Source organism: Thamnophis sirtalis, unplaced genomic scaffold (genome assembly GCF_051295495.1).
Source record: "Thamnophis sirtalis isolate CommonGarterSnake01/CBP01778 unplaced genomic scaffold, rThaSir2_p1.2 scaffold_10, whole genome shotgun sequence".
Lineage (NCBI taxonomy): Eukaryota > Metazoa > Chordata > Lepidosauria > Squamata > Natricidae > Thamnophis > Thamnophis sirtalis.
The window spans coordinates 9638457-9664444 of NW_028261390.1; the positions used below are offsets into that span (position 1 = coordinate 9638457).

Sequence of the window (25988 nt, forward strand, 5' to 3'; positions counted from 1 at the left end):
AGGTCCGTTATAACTCAGAATGCTTGCTAAGCAATGGATCATAAGTTGAGAATTGCCAAGTATTCTGGGGCCCATATGGATCCAAAAATATTTCCCACTTTGGATCTGACTACTGCATAAAGCGAGCGAGAGATTCTGAACGCAATCAACCCTGAAAAACCACCTTGAGGAATGACCACACGTTCCTCTCGAAGTCATTTTTGGCTACATCGATTTTCTTCTGACAGTAGCTGACAAAGGCTTCGGCCTGAACCGCTTCCTGCAGCTGGTTGGACCGGTTCAAGAATTCCTTCTCGGTGACAACTTGACTAATGTAGACGTGGTAGTGTTGTTGAGGATGTTCTCCTTGCTGTTGAGTCTTGCTGTTCTCAAAAGTGACCAGCCTCCCGCCAAACTGGAATTAAAACAATCAGTGGTATTGTTATCCATCCCTGCTCGTACAACGAGACAGTTTGAAAGCAAGTCCTTTTTGGTGCTCAGTATGATTTGTGCGGAATTGCAACAGTCTGCCTCCAAGGAGTTGGCAATATTATACACAATTGTGAATACTACATATGAAACCAACGCTCTTGGGACAGACGTAGGCAGCCCCTTTTGGTCTAGGGGGTCACACCCTCAGTTTATTTACCGTATTTTTCTGAGACGCACCAGAGTATAAAACACCCCAAGATTTTGAAGAGGCAAATTTTTTAAAAAAAGTTTTTGCACTCTGCAGACCTCCCAAAAAGGGCCCATTTTTTGCAAAAATATGTCCTTCTTCCCCCCAAAAAGGGCACAAATAGCCTTTAGGAGGCTTATAGACTGCTCCTGGGGGGTTAGCCCCCCACCCCAAATGAGCAAAAAATGTTCCGTTTTTCACAGAAACTGCCTGTTTTTTGTCAAAAAAAGGGCATGCATAGCTTTTAGGAGGCTTATAGAGTGCTCCTGGGGGCTGGAGGGGACAAAATTGAGCAAAAACCAACCGATTTTTCACTCATATCTGCCCTCCCCAGCCCCCAGGAGCATTCTATAAACCTCCTAAAAGCTATGCATGGCCATTTTGGTGAAGGGGGCGGGATTTTGGGAGGCAAAAAAATGCTGTATTCAGTGTATAAGACGCACCCAGATTTTCACCCTCTTTTTTGAGGGAAAAAGGTGCATCTTATACTCCGGAAAATACGGTAGGTCATACAATTCCAATTAAACACACACAAATATTGAATTAAAACTGATCTTCAGCCATTTCTGAAGTTAGGAATATTCCAAGAGGGTAAAATACAATCATAAATTCAACAAGCGTTGAACAAGTAAGGCAAAATTTAAATCATAAATATTTGGCGGAGCTGCTGTTAGGTACACTGCCTCTTTCTTTGATCTAAACAGCAGGGACTTACGGAAAAAGATGCTCCCACGGGTCGGCGGATCCACTTGGGTGGTTTCTTCAGAGGGAGAACTGTGCTCTGCGGAGTGGTCTGTTGTGGGAGCTGCAACGGAGGAAGGGGTTGCCCCGTTCCAAAGGGATCGAGATTGCCGAAAGACGAGGAGAGCTTTTGAAAACGGAAGAGAAAGAGGGAATTATTCCTTGATCTTTATCTCAATCCAATTCCAGGGCAAACTTTTGTGTGTCAGAATCTGTTTGCCATTTATCAAAAGTGCCTTCTGTGTTTGTTTTTAAAATCAAAGGATGATAAGTGTCAGAATATTCATGAACTGGCAGAGACATGGTAATAAGGTCAGCCAATGAATAGGCATAGCAACTAAGTCAGCCAATGAGGGAGCTGAGAAAGCAAGGAGCCTGGCTTAGGCTTAGTTTAACTGCCCTGTATAGAGCCTCTTTGTCTGTATAAAGCTGTGAACTCTGAACTGAAACCAATCTCTCCTCTGCCTGTGTTTTGCATTTAACTACCAACACGTTGGAGAATCCACTATTGGTATTGTACATTTATCCATGTGTTATTATGTACCATATTTTTCAGAGTATAAGACGCACCAAGATTTTGAAGAGGCAAATTTTTTTTTTAAAAAAAAGTTTTTGCACTCTGCAAACCTCCCAAAAATGGCTCGTTTTTTGCAAAAACGGGCCTGTTTAAAAAAAAAAAAAGGCATGCATAGCCTTTAGGGGGCTTGCAGAGTGCTCCTGGGGGCTGCTGGGAGCAAAATTGAGCAAAAAACAGCCTGTTTTTCACTTATTTCTGCCTTCCTCAGCCCCCAAGAACTCACCGAAACCCTTCTACAGGCCCTGCATGGCTATTTTGGGGAAGAGGCCGGGGTTTTGGGAGGCAAAAAATGCTGTATTCAGTGTAGAAGACGCACCCAGATTTTCAGCCTCTTTTTTGAGGGAAAAAGGTGCATTTTTTACTCCGAAAAATACGGTATATAAAGAAGTTAATGAATCTTGTTGAATCAGTTATGTTTGCATGCTTTCTGGATTTGATTTTTGCAACAAACTCTGACAGATAGGTAAGGATTGCAGCAATGTTTCTCAACTTTTAAGATGTCTGGACTTCAACTCCCAGAATTCCCCAGCCAGCTGGGAGCTGAAGTCCATATATATCTTAAAGTTGCCACGGTTGAGGAGCAGTGGATTAGGGGATGAAAAAATGAACACAGCCAAAGAACCAATAGTACTGGATCTGTTCCTCGTTGGCAGGTGGACATTTAAAGACTCATTGAGAAACCAAGAACATGGAGTTCTGAAACAGCCAAAATTTTCAATAGTTTATTTTTATGCGTTTCATCGTAAACTATAAAACCTACCTTGGCCCCATTTTTTTTTTTAAATGAGATACCTTGTCCGCTTGTTTCTGCCGCAGGCTATCCGTGCTTCCTCCCATGATTGAGTAAACACTGATTCGTCCATCAAAAGAAGCAGCAGAGAGAAGGGCAGGATTCCTGGGACACCACTGCACATCAAAGCACCACTGGGTAGAGGTAGGAAGCTCATACAACACCTGTGGCCAGCAGAAAGGAAGAAAGACAACTATTATGGCTGCCAAAACGAACAACCTGCCAAACTGGTCAGTATACAGTATGAATCTATCGCGAGCAACATGGAGAATTATATTCTCCTGCCAACTCCAAGCCTCCATCGCATCTTCGCACACCCTCCCTGGCCCTGCGGTGCACCCTCCCCAACCCCTCCCCCCTCAGCTCCTTTCCTGTTTGCTGGTCTGTCTACAAGCTGCCAGGGATTGGCGATTTCCTGCTGGCTTCCCCATTGACTTGGTTGTTGAAACCTTTCAGGAGGTAGCCACACCTAACAACCATGAGATTCAGTTAACAATATATTTACTATCACTGGATTTTAAAAGGAACCCGGTATTTTATTGTTTATTGTTTCATTAATTTATACAGCTGATGAAATAGAGGTCCCAGGAGGCTGCTGGGAGGCCAAAATGGCAGCACGGGGGAGAGTTTGTCCGTGCATGTGCAGGAAGGCAGGGGGAGCGTGCAGGGTCGCGCAAGCATGCGTGGGGGAACATTGGGGGAGGGGGTCATGCCCGCATTGCATTATGGGCATGCCCGTGCGGAGGTGCTTTTAGCATGTGACAGCAAAAAGGTTAGCCATCACTGGTATATACTGACATTTTTTTTAATTTCTAAAGTTTAAATATTACTTAAATGCAAATACCTCTCCTGTGTTTGGATTGGAACAAAGGATTTTAGAATCTTTGCCACAGCTCAGCAGGAGTTCAGGATCTGCCATACTCCAAGCAATAGTCAAAATACCTCTGTGTAAAAAATAAAAAAATAAAAAAATAAAATTTAAAAGCTTATCAAACTAGCCAAACATTGCAAATATGTGAACTGAGATCAATGGGACATTAACATTTGAAAAAGAGGAAATGATTAAAATAAAAGGGCTATTATCATTAACCAAACTGAAAAACAATCAACCGAAATGCTTAAAAGTCCCCCCCTTTTTTTCCTTTTGCCTCAAATAAAATAAAATCTTATTCTGAATGCTGATCAAAAATGTGTATCTCCAATCATCTGCTTCAAATCCTATACGTTTTTTTTCCCCAGCGTGATTTAATCATTGTTTTGCCAACGTCTTTGCATGAAAATCTGTCCATATATTTTGCTGTAACACAGGTGTGTCCAAACTTGGGAACTTTTAAGACTTGTGGACTTCAACTCCCAGAATTCCCCAGCTAGCCACAAGTCTTAAAGTTTCCAAGTTTGGACACCCCTACTGTAACATCTCCACCAGTCTTTCTACCCCCCCCCCCAAACACACACACATCAAAGCTGTATTTTATGCACCTTGCATGGTTCTCAAGAACACGAAGAGGAGAAGATGCAAATCTGAGATCCCATATCTGGATTACAGGTAGCCGGTCATCTTCTGACGCCAGAACCATTTGCGTAGCAACCTCCGGGTGCCATTCCAGCCCTGAGCAATGCATCTGAAATGGTATAAATAATGTTCATTTAAAAACAACAACAACAACCACCCTGTAATCCTTTGCATTGGGGTGGAGTTGAGGTGACCGAATGGAGCTAAGCTTTTACTGGCCAGATGCCCTTCCTGATGCCTGTGTGGAGTTCGCAGCAGTATTTTTTCTTTGTGCCAGGGAGAGAAATATCTGTTGCTACCTAGGATCCATCTCACAGCCTCCTGATTGTGAGGGCAAGAGCTCCATCTCTAGGCCACCATGCCTATAAATGTAAAAGAAAACTACTTCTCTTTTACAAGCTCTTTGTAAAAGAGTACATGACTTTTCTTCCTAGTGTAGCATCCTAGTAATTTTCAATGACACTTTTCCTTGTTTAGAAAAACATGTTCAACGTATAGTTGATTGCAACAACTGCAAGGGCAGCAATCCACATGTAGAATGTGAAAATCTCTAATAGATGCTCATACACTTAACAAGCCCAAAATTAATCTGTAAGATGGAGAGGTTAGGCCAGGGGTTTCAAGCTGGTGGCCTGTGGCCCAATGCGTCATGTGCAGGCCATGCCCACTCCAGCTCCATAAATGGGAGAAATGTCGTGAAACGTCACATGACGACAATGTGACGTGGTGAGTTTGACACCAGTGGGTTAGGCACACCTCCTAGCCCAATTATATCTAACCTTTTTGGCGCTGAATGCTGAAAGTGTGCACTCACGCCCATAATGCAATGCGTGCGTGCCCTATGTGCGCCCCACCCCCATGTGTGTGTGCATGACACCCCCATGTGCACCCTGCCCCCCCATGTGACCCCCCCACTTGCAAGTGTGTCTCACGCAGGCGTGGCAGAGACCCGAAAACCATCTGGCTGGTGGGAGGCACAAGCGCATGCGCGGTGAAACTGAGTTGGGATGACGGCTAACGTGGCCACAAAAAGGGCTCTGCGTGCCACCTGTGATACGTGTGCCATAGCTTTGCCAGTACGTCCTAGCCACATGCCATAAATGAATATGCTACACTCTATCTACATGTGGCTTCATGTATAGGATGGTCTCAAGTACTGAAAAAACCAGGCAAGGGTGAGGAGGTTGGAGAATGCAAGGATTACGCAATCTGCACTGTATGGAACTGTTACTTCCATAACAGTTATTTTACATTGGTGACGAAGGATAGCAGTTTGCATTTATTCCCTACAAAAGGTAATGATAATCTGGCCAAGCAGCCGACTGAATTTTTTTTTTTTTTAATTCAACATATCTTTTAAAATTTTTTACATGTATTGCTGTTGCTTTAATAAATGGGAGAAAAGGGTTTAGGTTTCGTTTTATTTATATGCCGCCCTATTCCCAGCGGGACTCAGGGCGGCGCACAAACCCAAGGAGGGGAAGGGAAACACAAGAACTACAAATACAAGGCATTTAAAAATAACCAACAGCCACACGATTCGAGAGGGGGAGGGAACTCATCAACCCCAGGCCTGCCGACACAGTCAGGTTTTAACCGCTTTCCGGAAGGCCTGGAGAGAGGTGAGGGTCCGAATGTCTGCGGGGAGTTTTCAAAGGGCCGGAGCTGCAACAGAGAAGGCCCTCCCCCGGGGTAGTAGCCAAATGACACTGGCTGGTAGACGGAACCCGGAGGAGGCCTGCCCTGTGCGATCTAATGGGTCTTTGGGAGGTAATTGGCAGCAGGCGGTCTCTCAAGTACCCAGGTCCAATACCATGAAGGGCTTTATAAGTGACGACTAGCACCTTGAAGCGTATCCGGAGACCAATTGGTAACCAGTGCAGCTCGCGGAGGATAGGTGTAACGTGGGTGTACCGAGGTGCACCCACAATCGCTCGCGCGGCTGCATTCTGGACGAGCTGAAGTCTCCGAATGCTCTTCAAGGGCTGCTCCATGTAGAGCGCACTGCAGTAGTCCAGTCTTGAGGGGGGGAAAGGGGAAAAAAGGGATAAAAAAGAAAAAAATCAGGAAGAGGAAAAAAACCCAACCCAAAACATTATATCATGCAATTATTTGGTCACATTTTCAGGCGTAGCTTTAAAATCCGAGCACACTAAAAAACTACTGATCTGTTTTTCCATGACACTAATACGGGTAGTCCTCAACTTACAACAATTCATTTGGTGACCATTCAAAGTTACAACAGTGCTGGAAAAAAAAGAGACTTCATGACCATTTTTGACACCTACAACATTGCACCATCCCTGTAGTCATGTGATCACAATCCAGATGCTTGGTAACTGGTTGCAATTAAGACCATCATGTGGTCCCCTTTAATGACTTTCTGACAAGCCAAGTCAATGGGGAAGCCAGATTCACTTAACGACCGTGTTACTAAATTAACAGCTGCACTGGTTCACTTAACCCACCTGGCAGGAAAGGTCGTAAAACAAAACTCAGTTGACCAACGTTTCGCTTAAGAACATAAATTTTGGGGGCTCAACTGCGGTTGTATGTTGAGGACCACCTGTAACTTTCTAATTATTCGCCCGAATTCATTTTTTTCTCCCCCTGATCCTTTGCATTGAAGGCATAAAATCGACGCCGCAGCGGAATAGCTACCCGATTGCTGTGGTCGCTGACTTTGATGATGGGCTCGTTCTTCCTGAGATCCCACACGGTAGCACGACCACTGGGGCATGCAGAGGCCAAGATATGTTGGACTTGTCTGTTCCACGCAATACAGCTGATGTCTTCAGGAGGCTGTTAGGGCGGGAAAAACGGTTGGAAATGGATTCAACCTTCCTTAGCTTAATACTTACTACGCACCAGGAATGTTTTTCTCTCTTATGGTGGTGCAGTGGCTAGAAGGCAGTACTGCGGGCTACTTCTGCTGTCTGCCGGCTGCCTGCAAATTTGGCAGTTCAAATCTCACCAGGCTCAAGGTTGACTCAGCTTTCCCTCCTTCCGAAGTCAGTAAAATGAGGACCCAGATTGTTGGGGGCAATTAGGCTGACTCTGTAAATTGCTTAGAAGGGGCTGTAAAAGCACTCTGAAGCGGTATATGTAAGTCTAAGCGCTATTGCTATTCCTACTACTCATGCAAGGAAAGCCCAGAAGGAAGTAGATGGAACAGAAGAGCAATTGGAGAAAACTGTCAAGTCATGTTTACAAGATGGTATTAAGAATCCAATGCGTCTTCAGAGGGCAAACATATGACCTGGATACTTCCCAAAATACAATGCTTTGTATTTGTTATTCTAAGGAACATGATGCTTCTTTGACTCAGAAGTATCTCATGGGGGAGGGGGGAATTAACCAGTTTTTCTAGAATAACCTGTAAACACCTAAGAATGTTTTTTAATATTTATTTTATGCACAGGTACAGTATATGTGGTACCTTGCGCAATAGTAATAACTGTGAGATGGCTCTTGGAATCCTAGTGAACAACCATTTAAATAGGAGCCAGCCGTGGGCAGCAGCTGCCAAAAAAGCCAACACAGTTCTAGGCTGCATAAACAGAGGGATAGAATCAAGATCACGTGAAGGGTTAATACCACTTTATAAGGCCTTGGTAAGGCCACACTTGGAATCCTGCATCCAGTTTTGGTTGCCATGATGTAAAAAATATGTGGAGATTCTAGAAAGAGTGCAGAGAAGAGCAACAAAGATGATTAGGGGACTGGAGGCTAAAACATATGAAGAACGGTTGCAGGAACTGGGTATGTCTAGTTTAATAGAAAGAAGGACTAGGGGAGACATAATAGCAGTGTTCCAATATCTCAGGGGTTGCCACAAACAAGAAGGAGTCAAATTATTCTCCAAAGCACTGAGGGTGGAACAAGAAGCAATGAGTGGAAACTAATCAAGGAAAGAAGCAACTTAGAACTAAGGAGGAATTTCCTGACAGTGAGAACAATTAATCAGTGGAACAGCTTGCCTCCAGAAGTTGTCAATGCTCCAACACTGGAAGTTTTTAAGAAGAGGTTGGATATCCATTTGTCTGAAACAGTATAAGGTTGGACTAGAAGACCTCCAAGGTCCCTTCTAACTCTGTTATTCTATTCTATTTTATTTTGATATAAGCAATCCATTTTCCATTAAACAGTGTGTCATCTGGGTACAAATATTTTGTTCCAACAATTAAAATGTACAATCATATTCATTATTTAATCTATTCTTAGCTTAATTTCCTGTCTGATACTATAACAATCCTCATCACGATTTATTTAACTCTATTAAATATATTAACTATTAATACTTTTTCAATATTTTACACAACTTTTTTTACTATTAATTCTTATGTCTATTCTCTTACCATCGGTAAAAGGATTCCCAAATTGCATAATAATCAGTTTGTTCTTTCTCTTTGATAGCCCTGGTCAATCTATTCATTTCTGCACCTTCTAGTATTTTCCTAATCACATAATCCACCTAAGAATGTTTGTGCGTTTTAGAACATTCACGAACCATAGGAGAAATCAAATGTATTTTCTTTATTTGAAAAGTCATAACTTGGATGCCGCCTAAATCCAGAGATAGGACAGACCACCAGAAAGCTAAGGCAAATACAACTATCCTTAAGTGCAACACAACCTCCATGACCACACTCCTCTTTTATCCAATGATTTTCACGTGACCCGTCAAAAGTGCGGAGGACAAAATCGCGCTCGACGAAAGCGCGCATGTGACGTCATCACAGCGCGACGGAAAAAATTAAAAATTGAAATAAAATTAAAATTAAAGCAAGCCGATTCACATAAAGGTAAGGGTTAGGTTAAGGGTTAGGGTTAGGGTTAGGTTAAGGGTTAGGGTCAGGTTTAGAGCGTTAGCGTTAGGTTTAGCGTTAGGTTAAGGGTTAGCGTTAGGTTTTTCGTTACGTTAACGGTTAGGTTTAGGGTTAGATTTAGGGTTAGGTTAAGGGTTAGGTTTAGGGTTAGGTTTGGGGGGGTTAGGGGAAGGTTTTAGCTTTATTTTTACATTTTTCGATCACAGCGCGATGTTTTCGTCGCGCTGTGATGACGTCAAATGCGCGCTTTCGTCGAGCGCGATTTTGTCCTCCGCGATTTTGTGGTGGAACCGGTTTTCACAGTTCTCGCACGCGTAATATGAATCTCGTACCTGTGTCTTGCTTCCCGGTGTCATTGGCGTTGCAAAGTTATTTAAATCCCAGATGTAGATCTCTGACTCGTTTGCCCCAGAAGCTATTAGATTTGTCTGTAACACAAAGCAAGCACTACAAATGAAATTGCATCAAAAGCAGCTTTTTCAAGAAAGCTAACGTGCATGAGTTTTTATTTCCTTTATCATATTTATAGGGATGCCCATCTGACAAAAAGTGACCACGAGGGTTTGGGATAAAATGGGGAAGTTCTGTTCTGACCAAGGCTTCCCAAGAGCATGAAGTAAACTCCTGGTCCCGACAAAAACCCCTTTTATTAATTTCCTGTGAATTCTGCTCATTCGCATCCAGCAAAGTCTTCCAAGGGAGGATTTACAGTCACAGACCTTATCTGGCTTGGAGAGCTGCCAGGCCGATATCTGCAAAACTTGACAAGGAGTCTTTGAGAGTCACAAACCAATTAAGCGAACTAATTGTCTCCTGCAAACTCCACTCCCCTTTTGCTCCTCTTTTATTTCCTCTGGGAGGGGCCATTCATCGTCCATTGTGGCCTTACAAGTTGACCCCTGTTCTTTAGCTGTTCCCTTTGTCCAGCAACTCTGCGCATGCGCACACTGGGAACAGGCTCCAGCTGCTTGTCTGCCTCACTGATGTCTGACTCCGAAGGCAGCTGATAACTGGCACACGGCCCTGGCCCCCTCTCTGCCTCCGACACAGAGCCCTTGTCTGAGCCTTCCCCAGACTCCAGGACTGGCCCATGTTCCTCCCCAACCTCCTCACTGTCCGAATCTGCTGCCAGCTCTGCTGGCTGCTGGTGGGCCACAACAACTTCAATCTGAAATGCTTTGAAGACACTATGAAAAGTTGTAAGGAAAATCTAACCTGGAATAGATTAACATCCAGAGCTCTTACAGGTCCCGTATGCTTGTCCTTCTGAGCAATCACGACTTCGGTTTCACCAGCTAATATTTTAGCCGGATCATACAAAATTATATTCCCATTTTCACCACCAGCAATAAGAACTCCGGAAAGAGTCTCATCGGATGATGTTTTGTGAGGACTCCAGATCAATTTGTGATACCTGCAAGACAACATCAAGAACACATGGATCAAAAAAAAAAAAAAAAAGAACACATGGATAGAAGTCATTGGGAAATATATTTTTCCATCAGCCTTGTTTTGTTTTTCTGAGAGGTGATGCTATTGAGTTTGCCAGTAGGGGACCTATATTGGAATTTTCATTGGAACATGAAACAAACAGACTGGATGATCGTATCCTCTACAGTAGAACCTCTAGTCGCTAACACTTCTGACCACGACCAAATCGGGTTCACAATTCACTCCCCCCCCCCCCCCTGGCAGTCTATTTTCCCTTCCGTGCCATTTTTTTAAAGCGTCAAATTTCCAAAATTAGGTTCAGGTCACAACCAAATCGGGTTGCGACCAAAGTTATGGAATGAATTATGCTCATGATTACGTAAAAGAGAGCCAGTGTGATGTAGCGCAGGAGTGTCAAACTCAAGGCCCATGGGCCAGATCTGTCCCACGGGGTGCTTAGAACCGGCCCACGGGGCCGCCCCGCAAACAGTGAAAGACTGGCACGCCAGTGCAGCCCTCCCGAACTCCTTTTTTTCGCTGGCAGAGGGTTGCAGGAGGGTCCCAGTGGAAAATGGGGCTCAGGAATTCGTTTTAGCTGCCAGACCTGAGCCGCAGGCGCTACCGCCACAAGTGATGTTGAGGAGGCCATGCTCACCCTGGCCACACCCACCTCACCCCCCCACCCCCGAGTCAAAAAACAACCCTGATGCAGACCTCAGTGAAATTGAGTTTGACACCCGTGACATGGTGGGTTAAGGCACCAGACTAGTAGCTAGGAAGACTGTGGGTTCTGGTCCTGCTTTAGACATGAAGTCAGCTGAGTGAGTGGGTTAGTCCCTTTCTCCCAGACTAGGAAGAAGACACTTCACTTCCAAAACTATTGACCAAACAATGGCAGAGATTTGTCTAGGCAGTCGCTGGGAATCAAGATTGATACTCCAAGGTAGATTGTAGATTGTAGATAAATTTATTTATAGGCCGCCCTTTTCCCTGAGGGGACTCAGGGCGGCTTACAACGTATAGGGAGGGGAGTACACACAATGACATATGAAGACAGTACATAATTAAAAATAGAAGCAACATTCATTCATCATTCGGGAGGGGACGGATTATAATCTTTAACCCCAGGCCTGACGGGATAGCCAGATCTTGAGGGCTGTGCGGAAGGTCTGGAGGGTGGTGAGGGTACGAATCTCCACAGGGAGATCGTTCCAAAGGGTCGGAGCTACTACTGAAAAGGCTCTCCTCCGCGTAGTTGCCAGTCGACACTGACTGGCAGATGGAGGTACCTACTTTATCTAAAAAAAACTTTAGATTAGGTTGAGGAACTTGGAACCCTCCAACCTGGCTGTTTTTCATCTGTTTACTTTTTTTAAAAAAATGGGCATTTTGTATTTGCTTTAAGATGTTTGAAGAGGAACAGGCTGATCTGTTAGTATTTAAATCAAGATGCCGCTGGGGATAGGGAACGTACAGAATAACCAAGGTTCAAGGCTTCAGTAAAATATTGGTTAGGGCAGGGGTGTCAAACCCGATTTCATTGAGGGCCGCATCAGGGTTGTGTTTCACCTCAGGGGGCTGGGGTGGGCGTGGCCAGCTTGATGTCACTCATGTCGGCGGTGCCTGTGGCCCGAGAGCGCTGCCAGCAAAAATGAGCTCCCGAGCTCCGTTTTCAGCTGGGACGGCTTCCTGCAATCTGTGCCAGCGAAAATGGAGCACCATTTTCGCTGGAAGAGGTACCACAGGCTAGTCCATCACTGTTTCCAAGGTGGCCCCATGGGCCAGAACTAAGGACCCCATGGGCCAGATTAAGCCCACAGGCCTTGAGTTTGGCACCCCTGGTTTACAAGTAAGTAGAACTCTTTTTGTTATTCTGAGGAGGATTTATTGATATGGTCAAAACTGACATCAAAAGCGGAGAAAAGATCAGTAGAATTCTTCCTGTTAAGTAAATGCACTCAGTAGGCAATTCCAGGTTCTATAATTTTTAAACAAATGCCTCGGGCTAGTCAAGAAGACCACAATGACTTAATCAACTTAGTATGGCTTGGTGTGACCTATGAAGGCAGCCACCTGGCTGAAAAGGAGGATGAAGCTAGAGCAAGCAATGCATACGCCATGCATTGCTTGCTGTCATCTTGCCATACTCAATGGGAGAGGGGATTGTGGGGTGGGATAAGGGGGTGCCAGCATGAGAGGAATTGAAACTACACATAGTGTCATCCCGTGAAAGCCGCCGATCGCTCCCTGGTCACACCATGGAATGCAAAATTATCCAGCCCGAAAACACTTTGTTAGCACCTAGTTGGACACTCACAGTTAAGCAGGGGGATAAGGTGAAAACAAGAAAAAAGTTAATCATATGCTTTGTGCATAAAAATCCCAGATCTGGCTTTGCTTCTTCTGTAACCACTTGGCTTTAGTAAGTGTACTTTGTGCTAATAATGTTTTCAAGTCTTTCTTTTCTAACTGGCAAGTTGGGATGGTCGAGAGAGCCTTACTTTCTACTACACAAATCTAGGCATCGTGAAATCTAAGAAACCTGTACTTGTTGCCCAATTCTCGAATCTTCCTTCTCCAATCCCATCTCCCAGGTCCCGCAAGTACAGAACATGTAGTCATGTATCACATTTGTTTCCTACCCATCTCACCACAAGGCGACTCTGGGCAGCTTACAACATTAAAAACAATAAAACCATAAAAATATATACAGGCAGTCCTCGACCTACAACCATTCTTTTAAGGACCGTTTGAAGCTACAACAGCACTGAGAAATTGATGCAACCTTAACTACTGTGTCCACATTCTGACATTTCCCTTTCTATAAAAAAACAAAAGGTAAAGAAGTCTTGCAGATTTAACTCCATTAGTTGCGGCCAATCCTAGGGGGAGGTATTCATCTCTGTTTCAAGGCCACTGAGCCACTGTCTTGACGACATTGCCACAGTCCTGTGGCCAGTATGACGCATCCTTCCCATCAAAGTGGTACCCCTTTATCTACTCGCAGTTGCATGTTTTCAAACTGCTAGATTGGCAGGAGCTGAGGTGAGGATGGGAGCTCACCCTGTTGCATGGAGTTCAGGTCTTGGACCTGGGTTGCCGGCTTTCCAGCTGACAAGCCCAGTGAGCCAACGTGCTGCCCTTTCCTTTTCTCTAGTGCACTGCACATTCTCAAAAAGCAGAAATAAAGCTTTAGAATCCAGGACTTACCTATGAGGGGAGGAGAAAGTGGCACAGGACTTCATATCCAGTGCTGGGTCTGTCAAATCAAGTTCAAATATTTCTAGGGAAGCATTGGTACTGAAAGTGGCATCCAGCTGCTGAGCAGAGGTACCTGCAAGAAACACACATTTACTTAATACTGACATATTATAAAAAGCGCCAAGAGTCCTCTGGAGTTCAGGGCCCAAGTTTAACCTTAGGCAAATGCTGCAGAAAGCCTGCAATCTGCACACACAGCAAGGTTTTCTTCCATGTGGACGTGCACAGGACTGTAACTATAAATGGATCTTTTCTCTTGGCTGGGTAGCACAAAATTCAGAAAAAGCCATGAAACAAACGTTACTTCAATTTTGGAACAATAGCTCCAGTAATTCATGGAGTCAGTAGCTCCAAAAGATGAACTGGACATCAACATGCAAAATGGGGCATGTGATGCTAAATAGAAGATCTGAATTAGATGGATATGGTCTTCTCTAAATACTTCTGTTTGCTAGGCATCCTTTCCCACTTTCCACATAATCAAAGAACGGTAACTTTTTGCCAATTGTAACTTTGAACTGCAGTAATTATCAAGTATGCCCATGTTTGGAATAAAAAAATTAATTCAGTCCCTTCTTTTAATCTGTCCAGTCCAATAGTGTTAGACAATATATATATATATCAATATATATCAATGTATATCAATGTATATCAATATATCAATCTCTATATCTCTATCTATCTATCTATCTATCTATCTATCTATCTATCTATCTATCTATCATCTATCTATCTATCTATCTATCTATCTATCTATCTATCTATCTATCTATCTGTGTTATATTTGTGCTGACACAAAATGTGTAACCAAGGCAACAGTAAAAATATTGGGTTTCTGTCGTGATGGACTCTTGTGACGAGCCGACTGACAGATAATGGAAGCTGTTACCTTCCTCCCATAATTGGGGATTACCAGGGGTTGTGACACTAAATATATATATATATATCTCGGGGCTCTGTATAACTATCCATCCATCAACCAACATGATAGCTTTCCAAAAGTAAAAATGAATGGGACCAAAATTGTTGAGGAGGAAAAGAAGTTTGTTAACAAAAGACTGAATTCCAAAGTATGTGTGTTACAGAGGGGAAAAAATATCCTCCAATGCAGGGGTGTCAAACTAGGTTTCATTGGGGGCCGCATCAGGGTTGTGCTTGACCTGGGGGAGGGGGCAAGGCAGGCGTGGCCAGCTTAACATCACTCATGTCGGGGGGGGGTACCTATGGTGGCCTGAGTACTCTGCCAGAGAAAACGGGCTCTTCAGCTCTGTTTTTGGCTACAACGGCCGCCTGCAACCCTCTGCCAGCAAAAATGGAGCTCGGGAGGGCTGCGTGGTGGCAGCCAAAAACAGAGCTTTGGAGCCCATTTTCAGAAGCACTGCAGGCCGGTCCTTCACCGTTTCCAAGACAGCCCTGCGGGCCAGATCTAAGCACTCCGTGGGCTACCCCTGGCCTGCGGGCCTTGAGTTTAACATCCCTGCTCCAATGCATCCCTCTGAAGAAGGAATCTGGGCAAAGGTTAGATGCTACCCATCTCTCCATTCTAAGCAGGCCTCATCCTAGTCACATGACTCAGAGTGGAGCTGCTCTTAAGAGGTTGCAAAGAATTTTGGAAGTCAGGTTGTGCCTTCCTAACCCATCCTCTGAAATCAGACCCAACAACTTACCTGTGGCCAAGTAAATGGGATGATGTTGAGAAGGGCTCCATGCCTGCATGGCAGTACGGTCTACCTCTTTCAGTTTCATCCTGCTGAGAAAAGGAATATAAAGAATGTCAACACTATTATCCTACTAAGATGACTCATTTTAATTTTAATTTTATTCCCCCCCCCCCAAGAAAGGGCATCGAGGGGAAAATAACCGGGAAAGCCCTTCCTCCTTCAGTTTCACATTTCTTTCTTACTTAAAGATAATTCAACTTTACGACTTGTGGATTTCAACTCCCAGAATTCTGGGAGTTGGAAGTCCACAAGTCTTAAGATGGCCAAAGTTGAAGAACCCTGCTTTAAACTGACATAAGAAAGATTGACTCTACTCAAGAGTTATTTTTTTAAACAAGTTTTTTATTTATAGTCTCATACACACATTTACAAGTATATATTCTCTTAGTTGTGATTCTTATCACATTTGAACACTTCTAAACATTCATTTTTCCATATAAAAAATTAAAATATATAATCAGGATTACTTTGCTTACCATCCCATACACCTATTTTGTTTTATCACTACTCTACTTTTTTCCTTCCCTTTTCTCCTTCCCTCCCCTCTCTACTTTCTTCTTTCCTCCACTCCTTTCCCTTTCCTTCTTCCCCTTCCTCTCCCCTACTCCACTCTAACTCTTCCCCTTCATACCCTCTCTCCTCCTCTTCCTATCCCTCCCAATCTTCCTCTCCTTTCCTCTTTCTTCTTCCCTCTCCTTCCCTCTCTTACTCAAAAGTTATTTGTTGCTAAAACAAGTATCAAATGACAAGTCTTCTCTTTATTTGTTTATTGAATTTATATGCCTGCTGCTCCACTCTGAAAAGCTGCTGTAGCCTGGATCTTTCTCAAGATTAGATTTCCAAACTGGGTTTCTATGTAGAGTATGGTGCATTACGCTTCCAAATCAAAATAAAAAAATATATAAAGCCCAATATTTGATCCTCCTAGGGTGAAGTAGCCGGTTAGTCAATGCTTTGTCCTTAGCGTTGTGGCACTCTTATTATATTTGCTCTCAAGCACTGTGAAAATCTAAATAGGGTTTGAGTTAACAAAAAAAAAAGATTGAGATAATTATAAGTGTTATGACGCATCTCTCACAGAATTGTTTGACTCTGTGTGCTAGAAAAGAGGCCTTGTTTACTCTCCTTTTATCTTCCACTTGGAATCTAAAAATTACCCAAAAATAAAATATCTGCTCTTTTGCCAGGTCAGTGTGCAACAAAGTACAACTCATGATGAAGTGAGTTCATTCCTGAGTGAAGAGATGGTTTCAACTATCACCTTTAGTATGCTCCTTATTTAAGAAGACGTTGCTAAAGCCAAAGATTCTGGATTATTTTCATCCAGCCTTCAAGGTTTCCCTTTTGGGGGAAACATTGTTAAGAAGGTGATTAGAAGGCCCTGGAAGAAGATTAACCAGAGATACTTCAGTCAGGGGCATAATATACACCAGGGGTGGGCAATTATGGTCCCTTCACAACCTGTGGACTTCAACTCCCAGATTTCCTGAGCTGAGATGGCAGGGTTAAAAACTCAGAAACCACCCAAAAACTATTACAACCACATAGAATCATCGTAACACACACAAACCAACTAAAACCCTCCAAAACATCCTAAGTAAACTTAAAGATCCAGCAGTCCCAAACAAAAAAATATCTATATAACAGAGAGCACCAAGGATCTTTCTTTATAAAATTTATTTTAATACAAGTGTCGATAAAGGAGAATATTTTAGCTCAGGGTTGAAATAAGGAGTCCTTGGTGCTCTCTGAGCTTGGTTGTTTCCAAACTAGGTAACGTAGTAAAGAATGGGGTTTGCTCTCAGTTTATATTCTAGTACAGGGATGGCTAACCTTTTTGGTGCTGAGTGCCCAAGGTGCGTGAAACCCCAAAATGCAATGTGAGCGCCCCTCACACATGCGCCCTGCCCGCACGCGTGTGCATGTCCCCCCGTGCATGCGCCCAGCCGCCCTCACACATTTTTAGCTTCCAGGTTGGTGCAGGCGGCTTTTCCAGGCCCTAAACGGGGCACAGAGGCACACGTACTTGCGTGAACCCCTCAAATGCAATGGGAGCACACACACCCGCACATGCACCACGCCCTGCACATGCACGCAAGAGTCCGACACATGCGCCCCACGCATGCGTGGCAGAGACCCAAAGACCAGCTGGTTGGTGGGAGGCGTGCACATGCACAGTAGAGCTGGGCTGCGGAGACGGCTGCCATGCCCACAGATAGGGCTCTGCATGCCACCTGTGGCATATGTGCCATAGGTTCGGTATCACGATTCTAGTAGCTTGCTCTGTTAGTCTTGGTGAGAGAGTTCTTGGTGGTTTTTGGTTGGGCTGTTTACTGTTAGTTCCTCGACTGGGGTATTGTTTACTTCTTGATTGTTAGTCTGATGTTAATCTTTGTGTTAATCTATTCTATGTTGGTCATATGTATGGATTACTGTTGAGGAACTATTTTGTAGGATCCTCTCTTGTATTTATCTAATTTTTTTCTGATGCAATAACTTACATAGAACATAGAAGATCTATCAAAAATCCGCAGCAATGGAAGACACCGACCGGACTTGCGCAACAAGTTTACAAAACAAAACAATTTTAGTTAAGATATTTAGGAAGAATTTTGACAATGGAAAGGGTGCTCAGCAAATGATGATATTGGCTTAGAAGGACCTGTTTAAAGAGAAACTGGATGGCCCTTTCCTGGGGATACTACCATAGTGCATTCCTGCAGTGGGTTGAACTAAACACTTTCCAACATGGCCTTTAATCAATTCTATGATTCTACAGTTCAACTATGGGTGTGGTGGCCTAGTGGTTAAAATGCTGGGCTTGTCGATTGGAAAGTCAGCAGTTCTGGGCCTCAAGAATCACATCACAGTGTAAATTCCCATTCTTGCCCCAGCTCCTGCCAACCTAGCAGTACAAATGCATGTAAATGCAAGTAGATAAATAAGTATCACTTCGGTGAAAATGTAACAACGTTCCATGCATTTCGGCATATAGTTATATCATGATCACGGAAGCCTCTTGGACAATGCTGAGCTCCCTCGGCTAGGAAATAGAGATGAGCAGCGCCCCCTAAATATGCGAGTCTGCCCATCATGCTAAGATCCCAAAACAGAACATACATGGGTTTTTAAGTACTTTAAGGATAGCTTCTAATGTGTCATGGAGCAAGGAGAAATCCTTGAGAAAGTATTCTAGCCAGATTAGACACCCAAATAACTAGACTTTATGATAGGTTTGTTTATTTGGGGTAATTTGAGTGTCTACTCTGGCTAGAATACTTTCTCGGGTATCTCTCATTGTATTGTTATGTCTTGAAATAAAATGCCTGAATGATAAGTCAACAGGAATCAAAGAATTAGCCACAAAATAGTATTTGTAAGAGACCTTAAATCCCTACTTATTCATAATCCTTCCATGAGAAAGCAGGTCTCAATCTGCACATATGTGATTTTAAACTGACTACAGGTAGTTCTCAACATACAACTGTAATGGAGCCTGCTCATTGTGACAGTCATAAATAACCAAACCCAATTTTACGACCTTTTTTTGTGGCAGTCGCTAAGCAAATGCTGCAGTCGTTAAGCAAACTCATGGCTAAGTGACCGGTTGTAAATGTAATACACAGCATATTTCATGAATTCAGAAGGACAATATGGGAGAGGCCTCTGCATAATCATATCTCAAATAATTCAACCTTTGGTCCCTGGTTACTCTTTGCGATTGTATAGAAATGCTCAGAACCCTCCATAGTGGAAAGTTCTACGAACCAATCATGTACTCGACGGATAATTCTGAAATCTTTATTATCCATATCAAACAAATCTCCAATTGACTCTAACGAGATTAATATTGGAAAGGAATCCTTAGCACTCTTTGCTTTTTCTTAAATATGCTGTAACTTCTTTCCCGTCGTCATGATGGAAATCAAGATGCCAAAATACAAATAAGAATCTAAATCAACCCAATATTAAATGAAGTTTTTATTATGCTACGGTCAATAAATTACCATGTCCCTAGATTAGTATTTATGCAGACAGGGCTCTCCAAACCATACAGAAACATATTTATGTGCAGCAAGAATTATTAGTAGGAGTATTCAGGTGCAAAGGCAAAATATAGGTAGTCTTCAATTTACGACAATTGAGCCCAAAATTTATGTTGCCAAGAGAAAAATTTGTTAAGTGAATTTTGTCCCATTTTACGATTTTTCTCAGATAGCGTAAGTGCGAAAATTGGTCATGGGTCACTTTAAATTTCACTACATGAAGTGTTGTAACTGTATCAGTGGTCCTTGATTTACAATCATTAGTTAGTGACCATTCGAAGTTACCAGGCAGCAAAAAAAGTGACTTATGACTGTTTTTCACAATTACAACCATTGTAAGCATCCCCATGGTCAGGTGATCAAAATTCAGACACTTGACAACTGACTCACATTTATGACAGCTGCAGTGTCCTGGGGTCATGTGATCCCCTTTTGCGACATTCCGACAAGCAATGTCAATGGGGGAACCAGATTTACTTAGCAGTCGTGTCACTAACTTAACAACTGCACTGATTCACTTAACAACTGTGATAAAGTTGGTTGTAAACTGTCTTGCTTAACCACTTAACCACGCTCAACTGTGGTCAAGGAGTACGTGTATGCGGGAAAGCATATGTCGGTTCTCAGATAACACCTACCATATTTTTCGGAGTATAAGACACACCTTTATCCCCACAAAAAAGAGGAAGAAAATGTGGGTGTGTCTTATACACTGAATACAGCATTTTTAGCCTCCCAAAACCGCACCCCCTTCACAAAAATGGACGTGCAGAGGGTTTGGGAGGCCTGCAAAGTGTTCCTGGGGGCCATTTTTTGCTCGTTTTTGCCCTCCCCCCCCCAGCCATCAAGAGCACTTTGCAGGCCTCTCAAACTCTCTGCATGCCCCATTTTTCACAAAAATTGAGGCGTGCAGAGGATTTGGGAGGTCTGCAGAGTGCAAATACTTTAAAAAAAATACCTCTTCAAAATCTTGGTGGGTCTTATACTCCAGTGCGTCTTATACTTTGCAAATATGGTGTAGATATACAGTCCTTTAAACAGCTGCATTCCCCACCCCCCAGCTTTATTTAAGCTGTGCTCTGCAGCAGAAGCTCATCCACTGAAAATTTGCACTTTATTTAAGAAGTTGTGGACAGTTGTTCTAGGAGCTTCCCTTTGCACTCCAAACTTCCCATCCTGCCCTTTTAATCCGATAAAAGTGTACAGAGGGAACAATAACTATTATTTTGCCATTTTAATCAGGTTTCAAGAACAGGCATCAGAAAGGAAAGTCTGTGTTCACTCAAGCCATGGAAGAAAAGTTTAGCTAGCAGTGTGCCCAGATCCTGCCTGTGTGATTAATTAACGTTTAAATATGTTGGGCAAATGCAGGAAATAGAGTAAACTACAGTTCAATTAATCATGTCAGGTAACCTCAGCCACAATGATAATTTGCACCAACATAATAACCATACAAATTAGGAAAGTGTCGTATTTTTCTTTCCCCACCCCCCAAAAAAACCATTAAAAAGTGGGTGGAAATGTCTGTGTGTCTTATAGACCTAATAATGCCCTGCTTTTGGCCTCCCAAAACCCTCCCTGCGTGTCCTGTTTTCGCCCCAAATGGGCGTGTTTGGGGCAAAAATGGGATGCGCAGCGGGTTCAGGAGGCCTGCAGAGTGCTCCTGGGGGGCTGGGGAGGGCAAAAATGGGATGCATGGGGGGTTTGGGAAGCCAAAAACTGGCCCATTTTTGGCAAAAACAGGATGCACAGAGGATTTGGGAGGCCTGCAGAATGCTCCTGGGGGCCGGGGAGGGCAAAAACTGGACACGTGGAGGCCAAAAACTATTTTTTCTTGTTTTCCTCTTCAAAATCTATGTGTTTCTTATACTCCAGTGCGTCTTATAGTCCAAAAAATATGGTAACTAATGAAAACAAAGAGTGAAAATTCATGTATATGTAAGGTGTGGTATGTTGGCACTGTTATAGAATAGCAATAGCAGTTAGACTTATATACCACTTCATAGGGCTTTCAGCCCTCTCTAAGTGGTTTACAGAGTCAGCATATCGCCCCCACAGTCTGGGTCCTCATTTCACCCACCTCGGAAGGATGGAAGGCTGAGTCAACCTTGAGCCGGTGAGATTTGAACCGCGGAACTGCAGATAACAGTCAGCTGAAGTGGCCTACTTACTTACTATCTATGTATTTTGCAACTGATACAACTACAGGTAGTCCTTGACTTAATATAATTCATTTAATGACCATTCGAAGTTAGAACAGCACTGAAAAAAGTGTCTTATGACTGTTTTTCACACTTACGGCCACTGCAGCATCCCCATGGTCATGTGATCAAAATTCAGCTATTAGCAACGGACTCACACTTACAACAGTTTCAGTGTCACAAAGTCATGTGACCCACCTTTGGTAACCTCCTGACAAACAAACTCAATGGGGATTCACTTTACAACAATGTTACTAACTTCACTGCAATGATTCACTTAACCACTGTGGCAAGGGCAAAACTCACTTAACCAATGTCTCATTTAGTAGCAAAAATTTGGAGCTCAATTATAAGTCGAGCACTACCTATAATCATAGAAGCATTCTCTCTGCGTTTGGATATCAACCCTGAAATTCAAAGAAGAAATTAGGCAATGCACTGAGTGCAAAACTCCTTCTGCAAGATTTTGCCCAGGTGGCGTGGTGTGGTGTTCTCTTCTACACCACACCACAACCACACAAACTCAAGAGCTATAAGAAAAGGCAAGTTTGCAAACTACCTGGCTTCCCTTTGAACCAGCTGAAAGCTTCCCCTTTGAACCCTCCTCCGCCTTGTGCAAATCCAACCTGGAAAGGTGAAAGTTGATGATTCACAGCAGGGCAAAAATACAGAATTTTAGCCCGGGAAAAAAACCCCATAACTTTCACCTTAGACTGTCTACCGTGGACCTCACCCCATTCCTAAGAGGTCTGTAAGGGGGTCGTACATAAGCGCACCAGCATGCCTACTGTTCCTGTCCTACCATCCCCATTTATTCGTACCTATTTCCTGTATTCTTATTCATGTTTATTCTTATTCCTGTTATTTTGTGCATGTGTGACAAGCTAAATAAATACAATAAATAAAATAAAATAAAAAAATTGCGGCCAAAGCCATGGGCTGGCCTTCAGCTCCATGTACATGACTACCTCCGTGTTGTTTCTGTATCATATATGTGGGTATATCATGCCTAATTTTGTATGAATGTATGTATTTCATAGCCATGTAGATGACTACATCCGTGTTGTTTCTGTGTCATTTAAGTGGGGAGATCATGCCTAATTTAATAATATAAGTGGGTAGATCATGCCTAATTTTGTATATATGTATGTTTTTTATAGCCACGTAGATGACTACATCCGTGTTGTTTGTGTTATATAAGTGGGTAGATCATGCCTAATTTAATATTATATGTGGGTATATCATGCCCAATTTTGTATGTATGCATGTATTTTATAGCCATGTAGATGACTACATCCGTGTTGTTTCTGTGTCATATAATATAATGGGTAGATCATGCCTAATGTTGTATGTATGTATGTATTTTATAGCCATGTAGATGACTACATCTGTGTTGTTTCTGTGTCATATAATATAATGGGTAGATCATGCCTAATTATGTATGTATGTATGTATGTATGTATGTATGTATGTATGTATGTATGTATTTTATCATGGTTATGTAGTGTATATTGGATATTTGGGAGCTGCATGCCACGAAATTTCATTTTAATGCATGCCCATTAGTCTGCATTCAAAGTGACAATAAAGTTATTATTCTATTCTATTCTATTCTCCAAGCGGGCTGGACCAACTACGGACGGGCACCCCATCGTCTTGGAAGCCACGGACAGGCCCAAAGCCGGAGAGGAACAAAAGCGGAGCCGAAGCCAAAAGCCAGCGGCGCTCCTTGGGAGCGTCCGGCCTCTTTTTCAACGGCAAAGCCGAGGCGGGTGGGCTATAAAGCGTCGCCCCCGGCCCCAATTCGCCCGCGTCAGCCAGCCTGGGTCCCAGCACTCACCCCCGGCAGACGCCGCCTCACCTGCTCGGAGAGGAGCGCCGCTCGGGCCCCTTCAGAGGCTCCGCCGCCGCCTTCTTCCTACTTCCAACTCCTCCTCGGCGTTTCGCAGTGGCCGCGGCTCCTCCACGTTCCGCTTCAACGTGGCAGCCGGAGCACCGCCTTCATCGCGCCGGCTTCCGGCACTAACCGACACCCGCTGGAAGGCTGGGCTTGGGTTGGGCCTCCCGCGCCACGCAAGCGCGGTAGGCCTTGGCCGCCTCCTCGGGGGCCGCCAGTAAGGGCGAAAGGGGTCCTCTGCCCGCGTGCAAAGCGCCTGGCCTTTCTCGCGGACTAGGCCGCAACCCGTCGCAAGAGGCGCTGCGGGGGTCGAGACACCCCCAAAGGGCTACGCCGGGCTCCTGCCGCTCAGTCATTTGGGCAAAGTCTCCTTAATTTTGCAGACCTTATAAAAGACTAAAGGAGAATATTTGTAGCTCAGGGTTGACATCTCTATAGTGTCTTTCACCGGTTAGTCCAGAGGTCTTCAAACTTGGCAACTTTTAAGACTTGTGGACTTCAACTCCCAGAATTCTCCAGACAGCTCTGCTGGCTGGAGAATTCTGGGAGTTGAAGTCCAACAAGTCTTAAAAGTTGCCAAGTTTTGGGACCCCTGGGTTAGTCAACGCTTTGTCCTCAGTGTTGTGGCACTCTATTATATTTGCTCTCAAGCGCTGTCAAAATCTAAATAGTGTTTGAGTTAACAAAAAAAAAAGATTGAGATAATTGTGTTATGACGCATCTCTCACAGAATTGCTTAAGAAAAGAGGCCTTGTTTGTTTCTCCTTTTATGTTCCACTTGGAATCTAAAAATTACCCCAAAATAAAATATCTGCTCTTTTGCCAGGTCAGTGTGCAACAAAGTACAACTCATGGCGAAGTGAGTTCATTCCTGAGTGAAGGGATGGTTTCAACTATCACTATCAACTATCCTTATTTAAGAAGATGTTGCTAAAGCCAAAGATTCTGCATTATTTTCATCCAGCCTTCAAGCTTTCCCTTTTTGGGGAAAAGTTAAGAAAGTGATCAGAAGGCCCTGGAAGATTTACCCAGAGATATTTCAGTCAGGGGCATAATATACACCAGGGGTGGGCAATTATGGTCCCTTCACAACCTGTGGATTTCAACTCCCAGATTTCCTGAGCTGAGATGGCAGGGTTAAAAACTCAGAAACCATCCAAAAACTATTACAACCACATAGAATCATCGTAACACACACAAACCAACTAAAACCCTCCAAAACATCTTAAGTAAAATTAAAGATCCAGCAGTCCCAAACAAAAAAAAATATCTATTTAACAGAGAGCACCAAGGATCTTTCTTTATAAAATTTATTTTAATACAAGTGTCGATAAAGGAGAATATTTGTAGCTCAGGATTGACCTGAAGAGGTCCTTGGTACTTTGACTTATTTTCTTGTAGATATTCCACTACCCAAATTAGGTTATTATCATGCTAGCACTGATGTTACCTAGTTAGGGTAATGAAATGTCTGCAAGAAAACAAGCAAGCACAGAGAGCACCAAGGTGTGACCCGTCAAAACCGCGGAGGACAAAATCGCGCTCGACGAAAGCGCGCATTTGAGGTCATCACAGCGCGACGAAAAAAATTAAAAATTGAAATAAAATTAAAATTAAAGCAAGCCAATTCACATAAAGGTAAGGGTTATGTTTAGCGTTAGGTTAAGGGTTAGCGTTATGTTTAGCGTTAGGTTAAGGGTTACGTTTAGGGTTAGGTTAAGGGTTAGGTTTGGGGGGTTAGGGTAAGGTTTTTGCTTTATTTTTACATTTCTCGATCACAGTGCAATGTTTTTGTCGCGCTGTGACCTCAAATGCGCGCTTTCGTCGAGCGCGATTTTGTCCTCCGCGGTTTTGTGGTGGAACCGCACCAAGGACCTCTCGTAACAAAATTTAGCCATTCAGGATGGTCTTGAGTGTAGCCAGATTTTGTTAACACTTGTCTGCAAAATTAGGCACTTTTGACTGCCCAATCCGTCACCAATTGCTAAGAATGATCGTCTCTTTATTTCATTTGACTTTAATAATTGAAAGGTGGTGGTGTTTTTTGAAAAAGCAACTGAACTTGATTTTTTGGGAGGAAGAAAAAGAGAAAGACAAATACATTTCAAAGAGAAAGAAGGTTTGGTACATCCAGTACTTCCATCTCCCCTGCCATCCAGTACAACCGATGAAGCTTCCTGAATGGGAAGCTAAATGTTTTTCTTCCTCAGAAAAAAAAGCTGTTGCTTTTCAAAAAATAAAAATACCTTTGAAACAACTGCCTGGATGACTAAGAATCCTCAAAGGGATTTGATTTTATCAATGCTTACTTATAATGCTGGTC

General features: G+C 43.3%; 1 protein-coding gene across 6 annotated transcripts in view; it reads right to left on the reverse strand.

Annotated features, from left to right (window-relative positions):
- The window catches only part of SEC31A (SEC31 homolog A, COPII component), a 73772-nt gene extending 49966 nt beyond the window's left edge, over positions 1 to 23806 (reverse strand). The window contains exons 1-11 of one of the 6 annotated variants that reach the window (XM_087724032.1): positions 23630 to 23806; positions 15468 to 15550; positions 13750 to 13873; positions 10324 to 10522; positions 9441 to 9536; positions 6941 to 7081; positions 4246 to 4388; positions 3611 to 3710; positions 2769 to 2930; positions 1374 to 1526; positions 164 to 394 (exon numbers count right to left, since the gene is read on the reverse strand). In XM_087724032.1, the coding sequence (XP_087580158.1) occupies positions 164 to 394; positions 1374 to 1526; positions 2769 to 2930; positions 3611 to 3710; positions 4246 to 4388; positions 6941 to 7081; positions 9441 to 9536; positions 10324 to 10522; positions 13750 to 13873; positions 15468 to 15546 (1428 nt within the window). In that variant the 5' untranslated portion in view covers positions 15547 to 15550; positions 23630 to 23806. The remainder of the gene's footprint in view (positions 1 to 163; positions 395 to 1373; positions 1527 to 2768; positions 2931 to 3610; positions 3711 to 4245; positions 4389 to 6940; positions 7082 to 9440; positions 9537 to 10323; positions 10523 to 13749; positions 13874 to 15467; positions 15551 to 23629) is intronic. The other 5 variants (XM_087724029.1, XM_087724028.1, XM_087724027.1 and 2 more) reach the window with 5 other exon arrangements.
- Positions 23807 to 25988: the final 2182 nt, after the last annotated feature.